We start from the raw sequence: 26,662 nt of genomic DNA, 5'->3' as shown, positions 1-26,662 counted from the left end.
CTGGATCAGACCAAAGGTCCATCTAGTCCAGCATTCTGTTCACACAGTGGCCAAGCAGCTGACCACCAGGATACCACAAGCAGGGCATGAGCGCAACAGCACCCTCCCACCCATGTTCCCCAGCAACTGGTGTCCTTAGGTTCACTGCCTCTGGTACTGGAGGTAGCACATAGCCAGCAGGACTAGTAGCCATTGATAGCCTTTTCCTCCAGGAATTTGTCTAACCCGCTTTTAAAGCCATCTAAATTGGTGGCCATCACTACATCCTGTGGCAGCGAATTCTATAGTTTAACTATAAGCTATGTGAAGAAGTCCTTCCTTTTATCTGTCCTGAATCTCCAACCATCAGCTTCATGGGATGACCCCATGTTCTAGTATTTTGAGAGAGGGAGAAAAATGTCTCCCTATCCACATTCTCCACACCATGCATATTTTTGTAGACCTCCATCTTGTCTCCCCTCACCCTCCTTCTTTCCAAGCTAAACAATCTCAGCTGTTGTAACCTTCCCTCCTAGGGGAGATGCTCCAGTCCCTTGATCATTTTAGATGCCTTTTCTGCACTTTTTCCAGCTCTACGGTAACTTTTTTTAGATGTGGTGACCAGAACTGGACACAGTATTCCACGTGTGGCCGCACCATAGGTTTATATAGGGGCAGTATGATAATGGCAGTAATGTGTTCCGCTGTGTGAGTGTCAATTCCCTCCTCCATCCCCTCATTTCATCTAATCATAGTTTACCAAATTCAGATGAAAAAAGCCCCAGGACATGGGAAAGGGAAAAGGAAATTAACAAGCGAGAAAGGGGAGTGGGAGAAGATGCACAACCCTTCAGTATATTCCTGATCCTCCAACCATAGTATGGAGGATTGTTTGAATTGAGCCAAGTAATTCTATTTACACCATGATTAATTCCATCATGCAATTCATTAAAACTACTTAGTGAATTTATGGTTTTAGTAGCTGACTCTGAGCAAGGCTATTTATTTTCTACACATTAAATGGTTGATTGTAATTTGTGCAAAAATAAAGAATCTTGCTTCTCCTGCTACTATTAATTTAGAGCCCAGCAGAGTTAATAGGTACTTTACAGAGTAGCTTTTTCATCTGAAGAGCCCTATTCAAATATAATTAATTCCCACTGCTGCTATTCCTTTTAAAATAAAGGCAAAATTTAGTATCAAATGACTTGCTGATTTTGCTAATCAAGTGGAAGATTACTATCGACATGCATCCTCTAGATGGAGAAACTAAATACAGAGTACTGTATAACAACTCAGGTAAAGGGAATCAACTTTGGAGTCCAAGCAATACTACAAGTGAGAAACCAGTATTGTTGAACAACTAGAAATTCCAGTGAATCACTCACTACCAGTAGTTGCTTTTGGACAGGGTAAAACTGCTTCATCAGCACATCAGAAATGCATAAGCTAGTACTACCACTCTGATGGTGATAGCCAACATTCACAGATGCATGACTGGTCTTATCCTCACTATGATGGCAAACTTTGGCTGGTGCGGGCTCATACCATTGAATGCTCCTCCATCCACAAAATTCTCTCCGCATAGCAAACAAGAGCCCTTCTGCCCAGCATCTAGCTTTCTACGTACAGGGTGTTTTGTGGACAGAGGAGCATTCATTCAAGGGAGGCCCCACCTGCAGTCCAAACTGGTACAGCCAAGAGATGGACAGGGATCTCCAACTTTTTTAAATCAGTGGGCACAGTTGGAATTTTGACAGTGTCATGGGCACTCTCACAAAATGGCTGCCATAGGGGCTTGCCCATTTACAAAATGGCTACCCTGGTGGACATGGCTGGTCACAGTATTTATTTCCTGGACAGCAAATTGGTGAGACTAAAAGAAGGCAGAGGTGTGGTCTGAGCTCCAAAACACAAAGCCACTCTTTTGAACCCAAATAAAGATGGTTCTGGGGGCAGTACTTCACTTTGCAGCATGCCAGCCTCCCCATTAAAAATAAGATGAACAATTTTAAACATCATAAGAAATGCAATTAAAATCAGGAGGGGCAAGGAGCCTGATGGATGGCCAAGCAAGATGTCTGCAGGCACACTGGTGCCCATGGACACCACACTGGAGACCCCAAGACAGAAGATTACCACCTCAGCATGAAATAATCCACACCTTATTTATTTATTTAATTTCTATACCGCCCAATAGTGGAAGCTCTCTGGGTGATTCACAAAAACTATGCACCTTAATTATGCATAGCTGTTTTGTGGCACAGAAACAGAGGAGAAAGGAAAGGACAGGAGCAGGACTGGGGACAACTCACCTATGCGGCATCCTAACGGAGTCAGTGGAAACCTAAGTACCTGACAAGTTACAGGCATCTGTTATAAATACAGACCTGCAGCCAAAGATTTAGCTGGTTAGTTCAATTTAATGTGAAATTCAGCCCCACTTCCTTTTTAGGCTCCTTGTCCACAGTTTTCCAGCCTCCAAAGCTCGTTTTCATAGCTATTCCCATTTTGTCCCAATCACATAGATTCTCCTGTCCTTAGACCTTGTGTGAGAATTTTCTATAGTTCCACTTTGTAGGGTTGCCAACCAACTGGGTGTTGTCCAACTTAGTCAGTTTTGGGACAGGAGGAACCCCAGTTATCAGACAAGAGAGCGGAAGCCAGTTTTCATGCCTCATCAAGTTTTCCCATTCCCGTTTAAAATTTTGTGTTTGTTTTGTGTATGTGTGCACTGTGCACTCAAGTACACTGGGCAGGGAGAGGCAGCAACTTGCACTTCCAGCAACACTGGCCTTGAGTAGTCCAGTGAGAGAAGCCTGTCTCCCTCCAAGTTGCTCCAAGCAGCAGCCCTCATATCCCACCACGGTACCTGGTAGACACAGAGACAGGGAGGAAAACAGGCATGCCGCAAAGAGCTGCACCGGCTGGTTGAGCTTACCAACCATCACTCTCATGATCGAGGTATAACAAGCCCACCAATGTCAGTCCACCATAGCTAGGAAGGTTGCCTGCCTATCTTGGCTTTTTGCCCACTCAAGTTGGCACCCACCACAGATCAGGAAGATGAGCAGAGGGGCACACTACTCAGCCTGGCAAGCAGCCAAGTCAGGCTCGTCCTGTGTATATGTGTGGGCATGATTCAGTTAGAAAATGCATAGGTGCACACATCATGATGAGCCACAGCGAACGTGCTTGTGGGATTTCCTATAGTCTGAATTCTTTAACTGTATAATGCACATACACAGGTAGCAATCTAGAGCTTGGCTCACTTTCAGTTGTAGATTATTTCCTACTTTTGATCATGGCACAGTTATAGTGGATTGTATTGATTTGTGAGAGCCTAATAAGTGCAGATAGTATTGCTAGATGGCAGGGGATGTAAGCATATGCAATGCTGTACCTATAAGATGAACAGAACATTATATTGTTTCTGTTTCTTAACTAGCCATGCCGTGCCACTTAGCCTTGCCACCAAATGGCAAAATGTTTTTATTTTAAGATTTGCCAACCGTAAACTAGCCCCTCTTTCCCCAACTTCCTAACAACTACACACATGGTTTCCGCACATCTTTTCCGTCTCAGACCATCTAATCTATTCCCCTTCCTCCTTCAGTTACCATGCCTCTGGATCCCCTCCCTTGGTTAGCCTGCCTCCTGGGCCCTCCTCACTCAGTATCCCAAGCTTCAGCTTCTCTGCTTAGACAGCTCCTCCTATCCATAAAGCCCTGTGCAAAGCCAAAATGACCTCTTAGTTATCTCACAAAAGCTATATTAGTTTGTCAATATTCAATGCTTACAGTTTCCCCTATAAGCAATCAGGATGTTTGTGAACATCCCATGACGTCATAACAACACAGCCAATAGCAGGATGTGTCCGTGTTACAGATTGGCAGACATAACTAGATTTTACCCTGTTTTTGTATGTGAAGCTGGGTTACTACTGACAGTAGCAAAGTAACATATCTGCTCCGCTTGTCAATGTGCACCATTCCAGCTATGTCTATCTTTTGGAACAGAGTATAAACTCACAGATGAAAAAAAATGGTCTCAAATTCAATAAAACATAACACCTCAGGAACACAGGGAAATGCAAGTAGCAGATCACATTAAATTATCTCATATTTAATTGTTTACCCCCACACAACTCAGTTATTTACTGAAAAATTAATAGAGGAAGTTATTCCCGTAAAAAACAAGAAATAAAAAGTAATTTGTAGTACTGTTAATTTATTTGGTTCCAACAAAATGCTAGGTGTTTACTGAAGAGAGAGCTGGAACTTACCAACATGCATGCATATGTGTATTTGAACACTGTACATAAGGCGGAAGAGGTTCAAACTTGAAGAACTGACATTTTCAAATACCACTTTTGTGTTCAAACAAACACCAGTAACATGGGTTTCAGGCTGGATTTGCAGCATAAATGCTATCCTAGCAGTACATACTGGATCCCACACAATTTTAAATTTGAATCCTACACTCTCTCTAAGCCATAGGTGGGCAAAACATGGTCTGTGGGCTATATCTGCCCCCTGCCAGTTCCTAACTATGTAATACACGCACACACACGTGCCAGTAGTAGCTACGGAACACCCAAAGGATCAAAATTAGTTCGTTTGCTTGTCTGTGGTGGCTATGGAGTAGCAAAAGGGTAAAAATTAGCTTGCAAACAACTTGGCCACACTTTTTTCAGTGCCATTGGGGGCAGGGACTGCAGCGCACACAGAAGGGGGTGGGCAAAAATGGCCCCTGAACCTCCTTCAATTTCCCACCCTTGGTCTAACCATATTAAGATGGGTTGGCTCATTTCATCCTTACAACAGTTAGGCTAGCCTGAGAGATAGTGACTTAGCCCAAGGTCAATGTGTTACTTTCATTGTTAAGACAGACTTTGAACCTAGGGCTCTGCAGTCCGGGTTCAACACTTATCCTATGTGCTATACCAAAGTGGCTGTTTTCCATGGTACATGTTTTCCATATATCTGTGTTACATTCATATTATTTCTGCTTTTTATACTGATTTGGGATGCCATGGTTAACCTAACCCCTGCCCCTGACCGACACACATACACACACACACACACATAGAGTCAGGAACAGAGTATCTCTATTCCTCACCCCCAAAGATGGGCAACTAGGTCACACAATAACTAATTGTAATATAAAATAAAAATTCAATGAACTGATTCTTTTTTACACAGATGGTATACTGAAAAGCAGAGACCCACAATTTCTCATGTGTCAACCCAAAATCTAAGAGCAAATCTGTCTTTTTCAAAAGGTAGTGTTCTTTCACCACCCATCCAATTTCAACCATTCAATACGTTATAGCAATGCTTTCATTTTAGGCATGCTGTTTTGACAAAAATAGACACAATTACGAGGTGATACCTACCATTGGAGACTTATAGTATCTATGCAGTATATTAATGAAATCTGTAATAGTTAACATTCCTGCAACAAGATAAAGGGAAAGCATTTCACATTTGAGTTTGAGATCATGTCTTATTTACACTCAGTTAACCAATGAGTTTTTAACTGCTTAAATATTACAACCCAATTTAAGAGTTGATAGAGTAGCCTCCCCCAGCCTGGTTCCCTCCAGATATTTTGGGCATCTAGGGTTTGTTCTCATAGCGCCAGATTATGGTTTGCAATTTCACTAGAATAGCCTCTAATGCTGCAAGGGAGAGGCCATAGCTCAGTGGTAGAGCATTTATTTTTTAAAGATTATGTCTGAATCCTTTTCTTAGGTATGTGATTCCATGCCTTTATACATCAGAGAAGCAAGTTATAAGCCCAGGGCATGCATTTTATTATTAGTCCACTGGTGCATATATACACAGGAGAGTGCTTTAATCAGAAATAGTTTTCAAGAAGCAGAGTCCTGGAGGGCCCGTGGGTTAAAGAGAAAATGGAAACAGCCAAGCCACAGAGTCCCATAAAATGCAGTCAGATGTAGCAGCAGCAGATTACATCTTGTTAAAAAAATGATTTTGCATATTCATCATGGAAGCAAGGCCTAGAAAGATGTTCCGGGGTGGGGGGGAAAAACATCAAATTGGATTTTTAAAATAAAGCTAATGGGACTTTTCATGTAATAGAAACTGTTTGACTTGTAATGGTAATTACTTAGACAATGTTGAAAATAATTCTCAAGCACCCAAAATACTGCTGTTTGCACCTAGGAATCACTTCTCAACTCTCTGCAGGATTGGGTCCTAAAACAGTGATGCTGGCTCCCTGGAATTTGAAACATTTTTTTCCAGCTCTGCTTTTAGGATCCACTAAGCATCCAGAGTCCCAATCTTTGAAAATGTCAATATCAAAACCCAAATACATAACACCCTTCCCTCCCCCATCACACATGTTCATCTCTCTTTGCAATCCATCCTGTGATTTGAGGTCTATTGCAGATGTAATGGACAACCATGGTTTCCTGCTATGTGGATGAGTGGTAGCAAGCCTTCAATTGCACACTCACCTGTCCCCTGTGAGAAGATTAGGAAGCTTCTACTTCTAATGAAATCATAACTCCCAGTGACATCTGAACTTGGGGGACTATGGTTTGTTTAAATTCTAGTTAGTGAATAAACCAGGATCTGAAACCACAGTGTGATATTGGTTTGTTCTCAAACTATGCTTTAAACAAAGCACAGTTCCCTTGAATTCAGACATCACAGGGAACTACAGTTTGCTTAAAGTCAGACGCTCTCAATCTCCTGCTCGCTGGCATGAAAGAAAAGGACAAGACAGGTAAGTGTACAAGCCCAGGGCTTGTTGGGACTTGTTCACATAGTCAGAAACTTCCGTTTTATTACACCTGAACAAGACCTAAGCCTTATTTCTTGAGTAGAAAACAAATAATTGAAGGGCAACAGAAAGCAGAAATTATATCCCATTCCACTATACCATGGGAGTTATATCTCTACTCCAAAATTCTATACTAATAAATATTATCCTACCTACAAAGCTTTGTTTTTTACTCTCCCACAGTGGAGCTGCTCGAACACCATTGGCCACCAAGGCAAAGAAAGCCTTCTTTACCTGAAAGAGAGAAACATAAGGCAGTAATTAAAAGGGTGATACCAAGAAGCATATTGCTTATTTTTGAAAGTCATGCTAGAAGTAGCAACAACTGCAAGAGAAGTATGTCCTGGCTAAAATTCCGCTCTTGATAAATCATGAGTTAAAACCCAAAAAAACAAAATGGACACACTGAAGCATCAAGACCTCCTCTCTCATATTTCACTTACTCCTTCAATTTGACATTACAATTGTATCTCTGAACTGGACTGGACATTTTTTTATTCTTTTGGCTCCTCTTGTCAGCTTCCAAGATTCAAGGATATGGAAATCACTTATTTTATAATAAACTTGCATCATTTTCCAATGGATTTTTTCAGACAAGTTCAGCTACTTTTAATATAAGCCAATATTAAGAGATTCATTTATCATCATTCACTCAAAGTCAATAAACTATTTTAAGGAGTACTACCAATGTTCAAGAGGAATATACATTTAGAACATGAAATTATCTTTTTGAATGTGGGAATTTATGTGCTACATATTTAATTTGTTTCAGAACTATATGGTTTTTGACCCAAGATTTTGGGTGCTTCCAGCTGAGGCTTTTAATGTGCAATTGCCATGCCTCATCCACGGAATTTCACGGAGGTTCCTGATGTTTACATCATCCAGTTGTAATGCTCCCATGTTGTTCCACTGCTTCTTCAGTCTTTTTCTCTTACTGCAGAAAATCCATTAATACAGGAAAGAGAAGACTAGCAAGCCCACAAAATCAAGCCAGCAAGTTTTTGCAGGGTTGTCAAACTGCCTAGATTGCATTGTGAAACCGACTCTATTGTGATGACTGATTTGATCAGATTGTGAAATTGACTAGATAAGAGATCACATCTTCTCAAGTAAAACCGACTTACAATCCAATTTGTAACCATGTTTGCTCAGAAGTAAGTTTAACTGCAATCTTCTTGCTTTCTACTGCAGGCACTTAAAAAGAGAGGACATTGTAAGAGAAACTATATTGACACATACTACTGAAATATTCCATCTTAGTCTATGGCTTGGATAGTCTACCATAGTTTAGAAAACCTATAGTAAAACAACTATGGTACAAAGGGGCACAGATTCCTAGAGTCAAATTCTTCAAAGACGCGTACGTGTGTGTGTTTAATTGTCATTGTGTCCTCTTGGCAGTCTCACTGACCCTAGAGTAATGGGCACATGCACTGGTCTTCATTAGGTACTTTAATTCAGACAAATATGTCTAATTACTGTATTCAAGTGTTGCTCAGAATAATACATTTCTATCCACATTACACCCCAAAAAACATTTTTGATGTAAAAAGTTAATTGCCCTTGGACTCGATGGTCTTATAGGCCCCTTCCAACCCTACTATTCTACTATTCTATGATTCTATGCCTCTCAGTGTTGTAAGAGTGTAGTTTAAATACAGACGTTACCATTGTCATTTATACTGATATCCTATCCATTTATACCCACGTCATTTATCTTTCAGGCTCAGGAGAACTGAGTTTTTGAAGTGTGTACCCACGTATCCTCCTTTCCCTAAATACAGAATTCTTAAGATACTTTAGCACAGGTTAAAACACTCAGAATTCCAAACCAAACATCTTTGCCCAATACTTTTCATTTTCACTTCATTCATGGGTTGAGTTTCCATCCCTTTTTCAATAATCTGAATTCTTTATCCACATATAATTGTTTGTGTACTTTGTCAGGTATCAAAAAACCAACCAACCAAGCCCATTCTTTTGTAAAAGCTAAAACCTAGCTCAGATAACTGAGATTGCAATCTTGAACACAGTTACTAGGGAGTAAGCTTTATTGAATTCAAACGGGATTTATTTTTGAGTAAGCATGCTTAGGTTTGCACAATGAATCAAACTTAACTGAACCAGACAACAAGGGAACTATTTTTTTTAGGATGCTTAATTCATGACTGCAAATAGAGAACAAGAGTAAAAAATGGCACTATTTATTTATTTATTTATTTACAACATTTATATACCACTCCATAACTAAAGCAGATTCCAGAGCAGTGAACATAAAAGGTAAAATAGTAAAAAGATAAAAATACCATTATTAAAATTACTCTTAAAAAACAGAATGCCAATAAAAACTGTGGCTAGTCAGTTAAGGAATGCTTCCTGGAATAGAGCTTGTTTTCAGGAGGCGCCAAAAGCAACAGTGTTGGCACCTGCCTGACCTCCAGGGGCAGGGAGTTCCAAAGGAAGAGGGCCACCACACTGAAGGCTCTTCTCCAGGTGGATTCCAATCAGGCCACAGATCCATGTGGAACCACCAGCAGCATGCCCTCTGATGACCTCCGGTTGGTAAGGGAGAAGACGTTCTCTCAGGAATACCGGTCCCAAGTTGTTTTGTTCTCAATTTTGGGTCATTAAGGGAGCAATCCTATGGCCGCTAGACAGTGGCTAGATGGCCATAGGATAGCCTGTTTTCCGGAAATCCAGAGAACCGACCTCCCCCCATTTCCGCGCTGCCTCCAAGACAGCAAAAACCCTGTCCTCCATGCTTGCGCCGAGCAGCCAAAAAGGGGCATGTCTGGGGGCGTTCCAGGGTGGGCAGAAATGCTTGTACGACACATCCAATGTGTCATGCAGCAGCCTCCTTCCCTGCTCCGTCTTCCCACAGCTAGACAGCCACAATCGGCTGTCTAGCCAAAAATGTAGGGCAGGAGAAGCACCAAGGAAACAATCCCCTCTGTGCTTCTCCTACCTTGCTTTGGATAGGTGATCGCCTCCGAGTTTGGAGGTGGCTGCCTATCTGGATAGGATTCTGCCCTAAGTGATGCAAAACCTTCTCTTGATAAATAGCACCAGTAGCTATGATGACTTTAACAACCTAAGATTGCCCCCTTCGTAGGTTGTCAGCATGACATCCGAACCCAGACACTCTGGGTTATTTGGGGACTAAACAACCCAGAGTTAACCACAGAGACCACAGGTTTTCCAGAGGTCGTGCATTTGATTGCTCCTGCTCGTCCCTGACAACACATGGTTAAATAACACACAAGTTATCGTCATGTGCGAACCAGGCAAAATGCTGATTAGTGGTTGGATTGTTCTGTAAAAACCAAAACCACCACCACAACAAAATAGCCATCGTATTTTTGTTTCTTGCCTATCATTTGAGCTCCTTGTTAGTAGACTAAACTTAGTGTGGAATCAACCCCCAGAGCATTCCACCATGAATTTTGGGGACATAGTAGCTATATGTCTTTGTTACAAATCCAAAATATTCTGGTCACCTCAAATAGACAATGGCCTGATCACATAACCTGCAGCACAACACACACATATAACACATTGCTTAGCAAAGGAGAACAGACTGACCCACAAACGTAGCATATTTCTTCAACCTATTGCCTTTGTAACAAATTAAAGATTATGAATTTTAATTTGCATCTTTTAATGCTCTTGTACAGGTATCTGTCTAGAAACTTTAGATCAGACCTTTTCCTAAGCTTACAGAAGAACTTGACACACCAATATCAACTGAGTAAGGCTGCAATCCTATGCACACTTATCTATGAGTAAGACCCACTGAAAAAAATGGCACTTACTTCTGAGCAAACATTAATAGGATTGGGCTACATCTATTAGAGGACTGTAGCAGAGATACTACAGCCAAGTAGCTGAACTTTGAGTCTATCTTATTATCCACAGGACAAAGAGATTCAACATCAGCATTTCCAAAATAGGGAGAAAGATTAAATCTTTCACTGAATTCAATTCAGGGCACTGAATTGAAGTGAAGTAGCCATTCCCACCCTCCCTTATCTTCCCACACAGGTTACATGACCAGTTATAATTCTAGCTGCAGACAGCACAAAGGCACTTCTGACTGCCTCCTCCTGTCCAAAAGCAGCCCATTTATCAATCTTACTGTGATCTGTAGCTGACTTAAAGAGCAAGATTTCAGACACAAAACTTGTCAAGCGTAACTTTTGTTCTTTGTCTATTTAAGCCTATAACTAAAAGGTATCTCTCAAAGGACATTTCACCTTTTGGAATAGTTACTGGCTTAATATTTTAGGGGCACAAATAATATTGCCAAGAGTTCCATAGTGCAAACACATTTTGGTAAGGAGTGCTCATCTATGAATCATGGTCATATTCTGAACAAGATGGCAACAAAAGACAGAAAGGTTTAACTGCAAGTTATTTTGCTTGTTCTATTGTGCCTAGTCTCCCCCTTTAAGGATCATATATTCTGTTCCACCATGGCTCAGTGGTAGAGGGCATGCTTTGCATGCAGAAATTTCTAGGTACAATCCCTGGATCAGATAGCTGGTGATAAGAAATACCTCTGCTAAAGACCCTGGAGAGTCACTGCCACAGTCAACAACACTGGGCTAGATTAACAAATAGAGCCTGATCTAGTATAAGACAGCTTCCTATGCTTCACCACTTCTGTTCCACCCAACTAACACAGTGCTCAAAGCCTGTGCTGGTCTCCCGTGACTGAAATGGCTACACCCTTGAAATGGAGTTAGAGCCAGCATTTCGTTTGGTCTCCATCATGGTAGGATCAGTGTGGAACTGCCCTGTCAGAAGTGGTTCAACTATGCAATCGATTCTGGTTACTTCATCCCTGCACTGGTCACTAAATCCAATACTGCTTGCTGAAAAGAACATGGTGAACGTACATTTTGTGGCATGGCACAGCTGTTCATATGACCTGTCCCATGTGGAACTGGATTATCTGGTGACTAAGGGTGCAATCCAATGGGGATAGTTGGCCGCCTCCCAAGTCAGAGGCAACCGACTATCCAATGCAGGGCAGGCGGAGAAGATCTTCTCCCTTCATTAGCGGCTCGACGGCTGATTTCGGCTGCCTAGTCGGGGTGGGGTCAGAGCAGGGGCAGGCCGGATGGTGCATAGGAAATGTCGTAATGATGCTTCCACCATCCCCTCCCCACTCCCAGGAACACCCCCTTTTCCCCTGCTCCTCTTACGAGCATGGAGCCGGGGACAAACCGCGCCTCTTATGAGGTGGTGGGGGCAGGGAGGCGGTTTTCTGGGATCTGACCTTCAAACACTGGCTCTGAGGTCAGTTCCCATAAATTGAAAAATCCTATGGCTGTCTAGCTGCTGTTTAGCGACCATAGGATTGCGCCCTAACAGTACAATCCTATGCATGTCTACTCAGACATAAGTCCCATTGAGCTCAGGGAAACTTACTCTCAACTAAATGGGTATAGGATTGCAGCTTAAGAATGTCACTGCATAATCAGCTGAAACATGAGCTGAATCCTCCCATACCTCTAATCAATTATCCAAAAGGGGGAATCAGAGTTTTAGTGTCAGGTTTAATCCTGTGAGAAGGAAATTGTAAACACAAAGCCTAGCTTCCCTTAGGCCATCCGCCCCAACATGGTGCCTTCCAGATGTTTTGGACTGCAAGTTCCATCACCCACAGCCAGTGGGGTAGATGGTCTAGAACGATGGGTGTTGTGGTGTTCTCTGGATGGTTTGTACTACACATTGGCTATCTGGATGATAATATGCTTTTGTTCATTTCAAAGACTTAGCTTAGCAGTTTAAGAATTTATCTCCTACCTTTACAAAGGAATGCATTATATCCAAAGGTTTGTCTGTCAACACAGACAAGAGCTTGTTTTTATTTGCTATTAAGTTCAAGAAGATCATGTCACTAGATGATAAAAGGATGTATTTCTAGTAACATGCATGGGCTTGTTTAAAATGAAAAATTACTTTTGAAGCCAATTTACTAAGCAAGGGATAGATTTTGTGTCAACTAACAAGACTAGTTTATGGTCAATGTAGTTAATTTAAAATAAGAGTATTATCTGTAAGGAACACATATGTCTCTTGGAAAAATAGCACTTCAAATCGAATATATTCTCAATGAATGCTTATTCACTGCTCTATTGTTGACTCAAACCTGTAAAGGGGGTGGGGGGTGGAGATCAGATTAAAAGATTTTTCTAAGGAAATTCCCAAGAACGTATTTCTACTCCTGAAGTACAGAACATAAGGACATTGCAAGTTCAGATCTACTCTGCCTTGCAATCCATCGAATAATGTGCCAAATAGTCCATTTAAGTTCTGATTTATGCTATTGCACACAAAGATCTAGTCTTAAGAAACATGCTTGCCTTTTTTCAAAATTAACTGGTGGGAATAGTGTTTTATTTGTTTGTTGGATATGTATACTGCCCAAGTGGCAAATGCCATCAGGGCAGTTTACAATCAGTGTATTCTTGTTTGCAAAACACAAATGTATTGGAAATGGGCTCTAGAATGTTCAAGTTGTTATGCATTTATTATGCCTTTTTATATTTCAATTTATGGCTTGCCCAATTCTATGGGCTTAATGTTGGTTATAGTAAATATGACAATATACAAGACTGGATGGCTTAACATCTAGAGCCTGAGGCTACCCATCACACCTCACACATCCTGAGCAAGGATGACTGATGTTGACTTGTTGTTTGATAAAACACTACTAAGGCCAATGTCCTTAGACCAAAATGAGCTTTTCTATAGATCCCAAGCAGTTCCTTAGACAGGAATGAGTTCCATCTTTAGGTCGAAGACCAAATGTTGTTCCTCTCTCAGTTGTCAGGAAGCAGAGGATTTGTGTGTCCCTCCCCTCCCTATCTACTGATTATTAAAAAGGCAGCCATGTGCTCCTGTACTGAAGACTGCTTGAGACCAACAGAGTAAGATGACCTGCTTTTTTGCTTCCCTGGCACCCCTTCCTTTGGGGATCATAAAAGCATGCCACCAGCTCTTCTTCCTCCCTTTCCCACTGGTGCTCCAAAAGGATGGATGGTGCCAGTTGATTCAGTTTTGTTGTGTCTTAGTTGCACCGAAGAGGTCCAACCTGTTTTTTTGAAAACGGGGAGTGGGGAAGGTTTGGAGATGCTCTCTATAAACAGAGCTCGAGTACTATACTGAGTTTATACCGCTACATGTAGGAGTAAAAAAGGTAAGAACTTCAGTTTTTGCATTATTTGGGTCTGTCTTTGTGTTTGCTTTTGCTATCCCTGGTGCTATTTCCCAACTTTATAGGGTGCTATAAGAAAAAAAATGGTAATGCAGAGCTTCTTCTGTCAGCAAGGACAATGTCTTATAGCATACTTACTTATGACATAACATAAATACATACATTAAAGTTTAGTGGGCTTAATGGTAAATACTGGCAAGCAAGCCTTTAAAAAACAACTTTGTCAAGATATCTGAAAGCCAGTGTGGTGTAGTGGTTAGAATGTTGGACTGGGACTTGGGAGACCCAGGTTCTAGTCTCCACTCTGCCACTGGGTGATTTTGGCCAGTCACTGACTGTCAGCCTAACCTACCTCACAGAGTTGTTGTGAGGATAAAACAGAGAGAAAGAATATGTACACCGACTTGGGCTTCTTAGAGATATAAATAAATGAATGAATTTGAAGCCTACAGGCATATAGTTTACAGAACCAAAGATGGACACCATCTGCTCAATGTTTCAGAGTATTTTACATTTGATAGCTATATTTCTATAAATACACAAAGATACTTTGAAGGTCTTGTCATCAGTCTTTTTCCATTTAAAAGGAAGTGAAGTTCCACGGCCCATTAGAAATGAAAGAGGAAGAATGCTCCTTTATACAACTTTAAAAGCCTCTGCAAATTTCAAAAGTCTGACGTGACATGCAACATAGGGTTCTGAAAATAAGATGATCTTTTTCATAAGAGACAATCAAATCCCATATAGCCGTTTCAGATTACTATACATACATTCAACTGGGCAAAGAACTCTAAGGCAAGGGATCTGAAATAGGAGAACTCACCTGTAGCGTAGTGTCAAAAACTACAAGCTTTGAGCTTGTTGGAACAATATCATAACATTTATGTGACTTCATGAATCGCATGTAGATGTCACTTTCTGATTCGCCAACAGCTGTAAGAAAACATTGGAAAGGTTTTTTTGTTTTTTTTAAGAAAACGCACAAACCATTTGGATGCTATTCAGATTTTTAAAAGTGCAAAGTGGAATTCTCAATATTTGAGGCTTCTTCTAAATTCTCGTTTATAATATATCCCACCTCTCTTTTCTAACTGACAGCTAAAGTTCTGACATTTCTTCTTACATTCATGTCTTTCAGGTAAAGTACAGATTAGGGTGAAAAGGTCGAAATGGCAGAAAGATCTGTTTTTGATCTGACACTGCGGAGACATGCACACAGGAATATAACAGAAGAAATCTAATGTCTGTGCTTCCTTCTTAGCAAAATGTACTTTAGGCCACAACATTTACACTACTACTGAACTATTTAAGGATTTTATTGATCCCTTTTCTAACAGTCACCCAAACTGGTCTACCGTAAATTGAATCCGAAAGCGCACACACAGCAAATGTAAAAAAAAAAAAATCTATTCAACGTTAGGTTATTAGATTTATACTTAACTAGATCCTTAACGGGATGTCATTTATCCCAGTCTAATACGATGTATTTGTTTTGGACTATCTTGGAGTTTGACATTTGGGGGCACTGCCACTTCTTTGAAGAGAAAAAACGAACTACTATATAAATCTGGTAAATTGCTGGGGGTGGGGGGAAACAAGACTTATTTTCTATGTAATCACCATTCAAAACTACTACAGACATTGTTAAGTGTGTTAAACAACGGTTATATCTTACAGTTCCTTAAAGCTTATCCCACCTGATGGAACTAAAGAATTCAAATGTTTACATCTGCCTTGTATTTAAGATTTAGTCTGGTAACCATAAGCAACAAGTAACTGCATGTAGGAGAGGTGTAGGTGAGTGAGCAGCCAATGAAGGAGGGATGAAGCACTCTGTACTTCCTCTGCGCCAGCGTACTAACCAAGTAGGCTACTGCTGGAAGGTAGCCTTCTCCTCTGCACTCAGCTTAGAAAGGCAGTGGGCTGCTGCAAGAGGGAGAACATTTACTGACAGGCTAGTAAGTTTTGTGGGCTTATTTACAAGGCTGGTTTATGTCACTCTAAGTGAAATTGTATAGATAAATTACCTTAGTGGGGTATCACCACAAGAAGAAAACACCTTTCTGTATCAGTGTAAGGGCCTATCTAGCCCAGGGCCTATCCTGCTTCTAGCAGTGGTAAGCCAGATGCAACTGCAGAACATCCAAGCAGGGCATGTATGAAGCTTGCCCCAGAAGTAATTTTGTTTGCAAGCCCTGGGACATGGCTGCATCTCAGTGGCAGAATGTATGCAAATGATCCCACGTTCATTCCTTGGCATCTCCAGGTAGGAGTTGGGCAAGGTTCTTGTCTGAAACACTGGAGAGTTGCTGCCAGTCAGTGTTGACAGTACGGTGCTAGATGGACCAATGGTTTGACTGTGTATAGGCAACTTCCTGTGCCTCATTTCCCTTCCAGACAACTACTGTAAAGGGCCTCAGAGTTGGAATTCAGTTATAACACCAGCCTCTCCCTCCTAGCCTGACTAGAGGCCAGGGTTGGACCCCATCCCTGGTCCAAGGCAGTTTTCATAAACAAACTCCCCTTTCTGTATTCCTTGTCCAGCCCTCAATGCCTATTCCTTGTCCAGATGCTCAGTGCCTATCCACTGAATGCCTATCCAATGAGTTATGTAAGGCTGCTGTAGTCCATGTGGTCAACTGAAAAGTCACCCAATACTCCTCTAGATCAGTACCCAATTACTGCATCATAACTTGAACGCAGCAGTCTTCTCCTTTTTGTCCCCAACATCTAGTATTCAGAGGTATACTGCCCATTAACATAGAGGTTCTATTTAGCTATCATGGCTAATAGCTGTTCAGATGTCTCCTCCATGAGGCACCTAATAAGCATGACATTAAAAAACAATGTAGAGGTTTATCATGGATTTATTTAAAGAGTGTCCCATTGATGTGGCCAATTTATCTAAACTTCATGAATTGCTTTCAGAGTGATAGCGCTGCTGCTTAAGCACCTTTCCCTCATGATCAAAGTACGCCCAAATGCATTTTAGCCTATGTACAATATTCCCAGCAATCCTACTGTCATTGAAAAAAGGTGACATCCCATTAGCACGTAATAAGTGGGGGTGGGGGGCATGGTAGGCTTGCTATAGGTATAATCTTGTGGCTGCATTTCAAAATGTGCTGGAGCATAACTTGAAACAGGAGGGGTCATGGGAAGTACACAGTCTCCAAAAACTAAACAGAAGATTTGCAGAATGATGGGGGCATAGCTTTGCTGCTTGTCATCATTTTAAAAAAATGATCACTAAATGGTTGTACTGGAGCTGTACAACAAATACTTGAGAGAAATAATGAAAAGCAAAACCTTTTAAGAACAGTTCACAGAGCTGTGCAGGCATGTGTGTGTAGGTGGGGATGGAGTTCAATGTTCATTACAGCTGGTGCCTGTAACATACATTCGAGACACACTCCACACAGCTATCTTAGTAGCAACAAGTGTGCTATTGTGGAGGTGGCGAAGAATCAAATTGCAGTTTTCCAGATACAAAATATTGTGCTTTGCTCAATAACAAAAAAGAAAAAAGAGCCAGCCCTGTGATAAAAGAAAAAATCAGCAAGAAAGACATAACAACTGCATGCGTATTACACCATACAGGGCCTTTCAGCCCAAGCTCTGCAATTAAAAAGCTGTGGGGTCAAACATTCCCCAATATTAATCTGACTACCTTAAGTTATAATATATCACTTACAAAATAGTTGGGGGGGTTTAAATTTTGGTTAAATTTGTAAAATGTAAGAATATTTGAGGTATTTCAGATTTATTTAATATAATGATATGGAATCAAGTATTGTTAATTGTCCATTTTTCTTGGTATTTTGGTATAAGAAACAATGAGAGAAATTGTTAACATTGAATAAGTTAAAATATATAAAAGCTAGAGGGCTCTTTATACCGTTCATGATTATGGAAGGATTTGTCCTCTTTGTTTTTGGATAAGAACATACCAAATTCGCAAATGTCTTTATAATGAAAAAATGAGATTGAAAAGAAATCGACCATAGAAGAAAGCAAAACTGACAAATGCATTCATCCAGATGAAGGGTTTTGAGTGTTTACTTCTTAAATGCCTGACTTTGAATCCCTGTGTATTCAATCATGTTTGTGATGCTGAATTACAGTTGCTGCCTTTCTCCCCCGCCCCCCATCATAAAAGCTATATGACAGGTAGGTACAATGTGGTCCCCTCCATGCTGGGAACAGCTGTGCCTATTGAATTTGGCTCGTGCAGATGGGTTAAGAATATTGCTCAGTTTGGTTTTCGAGAAGAACCTACCAAAGTTTCTTCATAAGTGGTATGGAAAGAATTTGAGATTAAGAAAGAAAATTAAATGTGGGAGACATCATAACTGACAGATTCATCCATTCCTATTTATTTAAATCATTTATGTAAAGTATTTTTATCCCACTCCTCAGCTGAAAAGGCTCCTGGATCAGCTTACATACAGTGAGTAAAACAAGATCTAACAAGACACAACATGCAAGGAAAAAGGAATGGGGAGAGAAGAGGAGGAAAAATGTATTTCAGCAGGGTAGATGGAATGGCCCTGTTTCCCATTCTCATCTCCCTGCTGGAATGGCTGCTGGTGGCGACAGTTCATGATCTTCAAGACCCTTTCCTTGTTATCTTCAACATACTGACTAACTAGAATTACCATGCATGACCCTGAATTTTCTTTTGTAAGAATTCTTATGTAAACACTTGCTAGTCTATGAAAAAGCACTCCAAGCCAGAACTACAACCTCTTACACCTAAGGCAAGCCTCAAACTTTGATACACTGAGCCTCCCCAAGTCAAGAAATGAACTGTTTAAGCCTTTCCCTAATAAAGTGAAGATAATTCACACTGTGACCAGCAGAATGGTGGGGTGGAAACCAGGATTAAGTCAGGGAGGTGGCCAGCTGCAGCCTGGGGGCCGTCTGTTGGTCATCCCTGGTCTAACACAACTGTTGTGCCTTTTTCCTTCTTCCCATTCTTTATTAGTAACTGTTGGTGGGCGAAGGGGGGAGGAGAGCTAGGGAAATGGGGAATTATTATTTAGTTACATTTATATCCCACCTTTCCTCCAAGGAGCCCAAGGCAATGTACATGGTCCTCCTCCTCTTCATTTTATTCTCACAACAACCCTGTGAGGTAGATTAGGCTGAGAGTCAGTGACAAGCCCAAAGTCACCCAATGACCTTTTGGCCAAGTGGGGACTAGAACCTGGGTTTCCCAAGTCCCACTTCAACACTCTAACAACTATACCACACTGGCTCTCAATGTTATGTCAAGAGCCAAGATCTACAAGAGGCTATGTGGGGTGGGGGGACAGGACTAGCCATGCAGCTACCATTTTCAGTGGCAGCAACACATTGGATAAGTTTGCATGTCATGCTAAGCCACCCTGAGAATAAGCCACCATGGGCTGGTTGTATCCTCGCTAACCCAAAAGACGATCGGGCGTTCTGAGGCTTTCAATGGCTTGTTTCCCAGCTCAGTCCTCCTGCCGGCTCCCAGCATGTATCCCAGACACCCTTGCAACAGAACTCCTCAGTTCCTTCATCCCACCATCAGAACCCTGCAACTGGTCTGCTGGGGTTGCCGGCTATGGAAGGAAACTCCCCCCCTATCCCTGTATCAGATCACGAAATAAAATTAATTTTCTGAGATCTTATGAATGTGTTAATGCATCTGCAAACTTCTTTAAAAATATATATTTTCGGGATCTTGCGTAAGAGCCAAGACTGCCTGTCCATTATTATCCTGCTAGGTTCGAACATCACAACAAGCCACCCTGAACAAACCATCAATGAGCTATGGGTTCTCAGGGTGGCTCCTTCATGAAAAATAAGCCACGCTGTGGAAGCCATGCTGGGTTCAGACATCACAACAACTCACCATCATTTTTCACCCAAGGTGGGTTGTCGAGTCACGCAAAGCAGGTCATGGAGGGCAACATCTCATTTGGCCCACGCATGAGCTACTAACCATATGGACAAATGCTTGTTTTTTCACTGGCATTCAGTCCTAACTTGCATTTAGTTTGCCATTTCAAGTAAATCTTCAAGAAGAGGAAACCACATCCCAAAAGGAAAACATTTTTGTATTCATTCATTGAAAGCTTTAAATATAGGCTGGAGCTGCATCACAATGAAATCATTCAGTAGTTATACTAAGAACTATCTTGCAAAGCATCATTATTTTTCTGTAAGCAGATGGTTTTGAACGAACAGACTCCTGAGAAAAAGTCTTTATAAACATGTGTGGTAGTTTAACCACTTTTTTTAATTAAATGCATTCATGAAAAATCAGTTCTAAACTATTCACAATGTTGTCCACACTGTGTAGCTACAAGTTAAGACAATTATAGTACAAACAGAATGTCACAAAATTGGAGGACTTATTCTGAATGAAGTGCCATCCATAGCTGGCTTTTGCTACAAACTTGCAGAACCCTTTATTTACCAGTATGTGACCTTTTTCAATAAATAACATCTGGACTGAACTAGCGAGGGCACTCCCAATCTGCCCTACTGCTCTAATACTATAACATCTAACCTCACTCTCAAGAAGCTATTTACATGACTGGTTCTGCTCAGCATGAAGTGGTTTTTTCAGTTAGTGTGTAGTGAGAGGAAAGTGGAAATCTTGCTAGTGGTTCAATACAATTTGGGCTCTTTTCACTACTCGCACCTAGGAGGGCATTCCAGACTTCAGTGATGGGGGAGTAAAATGTCTGCCATATACTTGCACTCTTTAGCAGCTGAACAGCTGTGTTATTACTCAATACAAAGTTTTGGTGCCAACTGTTCAATGCAGCCAGCAATAGCTCACAGATACACATTGTTATGTATTATTAAACCCTGGGCACAATAAACATGTATATATCATCTATAAAATGTCTAACCCCTTGAGGCAACTAATTCCTACTGCAATAGCCATATAAATCTATGAACCTTAAAAAAAAAACCTACTGATGAGAAAAATCAATTAAGTGGGTATGGTTTAGGGAGTACAGAGCTCCAAAAGAAGGAAGGTGCCCTCCCTGCTACCCACCCACCCCAGTTAGAAAACAACATGGTTGGGGAGTAAACAGTGCAAGTTTCATGGGTAGGTAAAGACAGATGTTTTTTAGTGGCATGTTACGCTAAACGATTTAACAAAGATCACCAGAACCATGTGCTTCATATATGCATGTGTATGAATGCAGAGGGGAGTGCTAGGCAAACTAGGAGCCTCTGTGGAGTCTTTGTATGATAAACACATGCCAGAACCTACCCTCAACCTTGCTAAGATTTGAACCTCTGGTTTCACATTGCACAATTATTGCTATGTTGGAAAAATTAATGCATGAAGCAGCCAAATGTTACAACTGGATTGGCACAAATATATAAAACCTAACATTTGAAAACATGGGACTTCTACCATATTTCATACTGGCTTGGATCACTCTCTCACACATGCAAAATTCTAAGCACACTGCATAATTTCTGACATTTTAATTCTCTTTTCAGGAGGTCATAGAAGCATGCACAGAGGTTCTTTAATTTTATCTTCAACTCCACCCTGTGAGGGTGTGCAATTGGGCCAAAGACATTTGATCAGCAAGGCTTCTTAAGTAAGTGAAGATTCAGAGCCAGATCTCCCTGGTCCTAGTCCAGTACTTTAATCACTATACCACACTGGCCCACTGGTTTCAAATATGTTTATTTTCATGTAGTTAGTTTAGGAGAACAGGTTATACATGTAGCTGAAGCAAACATTAAATGCAATGGGATTTTGTGCCAAGTTTGTATATTGAGGATTAAGTGTCAGATACCCTGTTAGTTCACACTGTTGTTGGTAACAACAACAATATTAAATGTATTAGATGCCTTTCTCAAAAAAGATCCAAGGTGTCTTACAGCAAGGATTAAAACATACAAAAAGTTAAAACAAGTTAAGAGAGCAATCCTATGGCCACTAGACACTGTGTAGAGGGCCACAGAATTTTTCGGTTTACTGGCTCCACGCTTGTAGACAGCACTCCAAGTTTGGAGCCAGGAAACCGTGCTCCCCTCCCGCTCGTAGCCAGCACGGGGAGAACCGCAGTGACTGCCTCTTTGTGCTTGTAAAACAGACCACGCAGCAGGTGAAAAGGGGGGTGTTCCTGGGGGAGGGAAGCAGACTGCATAAGCCCCTTCTGCTTTGCTTCCTATGGGGCCTCCAGGCCTGTTCTCACTCCTTCTCCAAAGCCCTGGCTGCCAAGAATGCGGGGCGGGAAGCACATGGAGGAAAGGATCCCCTCCATTCTCCGCCCAACCTGCATTGACTAGGCACCAAGCATCCAAGTTCGTATGCTGACATCTATCTCGATAGGACTGCACCCTAAAACAGCTAAAAATATAAAATGCCAAGACACAATAAAACAACTAAATTAAGAAACCCAATCATATGTTCACAACTGCCTGAGAGTAGAGGAAACCTGACACTGAAAAGATAACAATGCAGATACCAAGTGAACCTCATTGGGGAAAGCATTCCACAATCGAAGGGCCACCACCAAGAAGGCCCTCTCCCTTGCAGCCACCCTCTGAGCCTCTCTCAGAGAAGATACTTGGAGGAGGGCCTCAGATGTTGATTGTAGTATCTGGGTAGGTTCATACCAGGAGAGGCGCTCCATCAGGTATTGTGATCCCAAGCTGTGTAAAGCCTTATAATCATAGAAGCTAGCTAGCTAGTATTGTGATCCCAAGCTGTGTAAAGCCTTATAATCATAGAAGCTAGCTAGCTAGCTTCTATGATTATAAGGCTTTACACAGCTTGGGATCTTTTTCCATTACCCTTTCTGATCAGGCCGCTCTACGCAATAATTTTTCAACTCTGAGAAGTTCCACACATTTCTATGAATAATGTAACGTGCATTCCAGATAAGGTGCAGTTTCGCCTACTTCACAGTTTCAAAATCAAGACCTTTTTTCACCCAGCAGCAATTTCATGACTGGTTGGTTATCTGCATTTTCCCTGTTCAAAAAATGCTAAATGATGTACCTGTGAAGAGCTGGCATAACTGTAAAAATAATGTATTGGTTTAGGGAAAACCAGACATTTATAAACCACTGCTAAGTAACTATGCTCAACAGCCAGCATGTGCACTACATCCTAATTCAAGGGAAGAAGATTTGGGGTTGGCTGAAGGTGTATATTCTGTTCATTCATGCTTCCCATTTGTTGGGGAGGTTGGGGACTCTTAATGAGTCTCAAGCCAAGGTGTATTTCCTCACAATGGAACATGATGGATGGATGCCTCAGTCAGAAAGCAAGTAGGAAGAATCGGCATAGGCATAGGCTTCTGAAATGCTTGGGGTTACTGAGGTGCAGGTTGCCCTGTCAATTCCTGGCTGAGTGTCTGACAGAGCCCAGAGCCTCTGCCATAGGTCGATGCAAGAGAAGGCAGTTTGGGACCCTATCCAAACAGCCCTCAGACCAATTCTTCCCCACCCTTCCTTCTCCATGGAAACAATAAAGTGCTAACAACACGGAAGTAGTGCTCTACTGCATTGGGGAGAAAAGGTGTTTGCAGGACATGTTTGTATAAGCACTGGAGACAGAATAAAAACATAGTCAAAGGCTAATAGCAGAGGTCAAGGGCAGTGCCAGCATAAATATGCTCCCATCACATTAGGAGTTTTACTCACAACAATTGCAAAGCTCATTAGAGTACAGAAACCAAGGTAGCTAAAAGGAAATCTCAATCAAGTAATGTGTGCTTATTTTGCCTTCAAACAGACTTATTTATAGTTGCAGGTCTTCCCAAAGTAGGGCAACTCTTAGACCTGGACGCAGTTTAAAACCATGCAAGTTAAACTGTCACTTAGGAAACAATCCTATGCATGTTTAGAGATAAAAAGTCCTACAACTCCCAGCATTCCCAGCATGCATAAGATTGTGCCCTTACCAGGTCAAAAGGAAGTCTAATGCAATAGTAACGTGCAGACTGAGAAAGCAGGTATAAGGTGGGGTCCAGTAAGTCACATCAGCATCATTACCACAAAGTAGTGAAAAGGGGATACAAAAAGAACAAGTGTCACTTGTCGAGGTCAAAATCATAATGTTTAGAATAAATAGATCTTTTGACTCAGCTTTTTTCTCTGAAAAAAGTGGGAGCTGGAGGGAGAAAAGGAGGGAGAAAAAAATAATATTGAGAGGAGGGGCAGGGTAGAGAAAATCAGTAAGATTGCTCTGGGGGGTTTACTATGATAAGCAGGGTTTGTGCTTGGGTGGGTGGGGGAGCTCTTTAACTAATGGATGGCACTAAGTTCCAACTCTTGCCATCATACTCTTTTGAAATGCCTTGCTTCAATGATACAATATCAATCAGGACATAGCACTGTTCCACAGGCATCGCTGGGGCGGGGAAGAGATGGAACAGCCTCTGGAATAATGCTAGGTCATGATGTTCCGTCATTCAAGCAAGGAATTTGCAGAGGAGTATTGTGGCAGGTGTAGGGATGTCGGAGAATTTCTCCACGAATCTCCGGGAGGCCGAATGCCAACGCATTCGGTCCCCCGAAATTGGTGGGAAAATTCTCCAACACCCCCCCCCCGGGATGGGACTTACCTCGTGCGAATGTCCCTCACGGCGGCGGGTCCCGGCGGCGGTTCAGCAGCGGCGGCCGGTCTTCCGACCGGCTGCCGCCGCCGCGATTTCAAAGTAAAAAAAAAAACGTGATAGGCTACGTAAAGATTTACGTAGCCTATCACGTTTTTTTTTTTTACCTTACTTTTTTCTTTCGTGGCCGGAGAGGCGGGGCACTCCCCCCCGGCCAGAATTTCGGCGGCGAGGGATGGGGCGCCTCCCCACCCGCCAAGAATTTCAGGGGGAGAAACGGAGTGCCTCCCCCCCCCCCGAAAAAAGCTGCGGGACCAGGTAAAGGACTTTCGTCCATCCCTAGTGCAGGTGGCAGAGCATTTAAAGAAAGAACACCCCAGAAAAGCCACTGCTGCCACCTCCACTGGTTCTCATTGTAACACCCTCCCTCCGCCACCCGAGGTAAGATAATTTAGAATTTCTCCCACCCCCTGAGGACAGAACCAATAATGCTGACCTACCTTTACAACTTGTGAAATGGGCTGGCATTTTGAGCCACTAGTAAATACTGTTTTGCCATGTTCCAAACAACAGCAGAACAGTTAGTTCTTGCCTGCTCTTCCCCCCTTAAAGTCAGATCTTTTAAGGATTACTGACGTTTAGTGTCAACAGCAATGCTGCAAATATAACACTGCAAATTCATTAAAAAACTATGACTAAATCAACATCTACATTCTCAAAGATAAAATTTACAATTCCATCTCTTTTCAATATACAGGCTTTGAGTGCCATCACTCATGTAGCCAAAATGGCAGCATCCATGCACAAGAGGGAGCTATTAGCAGGCTTGGGGAAACAGCAAAGTCTGCAAAAGTACCCAAAAAAATCTTTAGAGAAAAAGCCATGGGGTGAAAATGAAAACAGCCCAACAAGGACTGAGCATGTTCAATGGGTATGGAATGCTAACTGACTTTGCGGGGTGGAGGCACGGTGGAGATGGAAAACCTGTGGGGAGGGGGAATGGCATAGCTGATTGTCTGGATCCCTGAACAGAGTACTCCATACTGAAATACCAAATTTGCAATGACACAAAATTGGGCGGGATAGCTAATATCTTGGAAGACAGAAACAAAATTCAAAGTGATCTTGATAGGCTGCAGCGCTGGGCAGAAAACAACAGAATGACATTTAATCAGGATAAATGCCAAGGTCTGCACCTAGGGAAAAAAACCAAATGCACAATTACAAGATGGGGGATACGTGGCTCAACACTACAAGAGAGAAGGATCTTGGAATTGTTGTAGATCACAAGTGGAATAGGAGTCAACAATGTGATGTGGCTGCAAAAAAGGCAAATGCTATTTTGGGCTGCATTAACAGAAGCATATCTTCCAAATCCCAGGAAGTACTAGTTCCCTTTTACTCAGCACTGGTTAGGCCTCATTTGGAGTACTGTGTCCAGTTCTGGGCACCACACTTTAAGAAGGATGCAGACAAGCTGGAGAGGGTTCAGAGGAGGGCAACAACGATGATCAGGGGACTGGAAACAAAGCCCTATCAGGACAGACTGAAAGAACTGGGCATGTTTAGCCTTGAGAAGATAAGACTGAGGGGAGATATGATAGTGCTCTTCAGGTACTTGAAAGATTGTCCCAGAGAGGAAGGCCAGGATCTCTTCTCGATCATCCCAGAATGCAGGACACGGAATAATGGGCTCAAGTTATAGGAAGCCACATTCCGGCTGAACATTAGGAAAAACTTCCTGACTGTTAGAGCAATACGACAATGGAACCAATTACCTGGGGAGGTACTGGGCTCTCCCACACTGGAGGCATTCAAGATGAGGTTGGACAGCCATTTGTCAGGGATGCTCTGACTTGGATTCCTGCATTGAGCAGGGGGTTGGACTCAATGTCTTGTAGGCCCCTTCCAACCCTACTATTCTATGATTCTATGACTACAACATTTCATTGTAGGTCCCCCTTATATTGAATAAGACCGCCTTGAGTGCCTTTTTCTGGAAGAAAGGTGGGGTACAAATTTTAAAAAGTATTTGTGATATTTATATATCGCTAAATATAAT

At 41.8% G+C, this 26,662-nt stretch overlaps 1 protein-coding gene across 2 annotated transcripts in view; it reads right to left on the bottom strand.

Moving 5' to 3' along the window:
• Positions 1 to 26,662, bottom strand: part of LOC146345184 (5'-AMP-activated protein kinase subunit gamma-2) — a 73,749-nt gene that overhangs the window by 37,516 nt on the left and 9,571 nt on the right. For both annotated transcript variants that reach the window (XM_084859369.1, XM_084859370.1), the window contains 3 exons: positions 14,847 to 14,956; positions 6,948 to 7,029; positions 5,378 to 5,436 (listed from right to left, as the gene is read on the bottom strand). In XM_084859369.1, the coding sequence (XP_084715495.1) occupies positions 5,378 to 5,436; positions 6,948 to 7,029; positions 14,847 to 14,956 (251 nt within the window). The remainder of the gene's footprint in view (positions 1 to 5,377; positions 5,437 to 6,947; positions 7,030 to 14,846; positions 14,957 to 26,662) is intronic.

Source organism: Heloderma suspectum, chromosome 5, assembly GCF_057233095.1.
Source record: "Heloderma suspectum isolate Gila_16-S chromosome 5, 16-S_ref, whole genome shotgun sequence".
Classification (NCBI taxonomy): Eukaryota; Metazoa; Chordata; class Lepidosauria; order Squamata; family Helodermatidae; genus Heloderma; species Heloderma suspectum.
The sequence above is the reverse complement of the archived record's forward strand: the minus strand, read 5'-3'. Positions and strand labels throughout refer to the sequence as shown.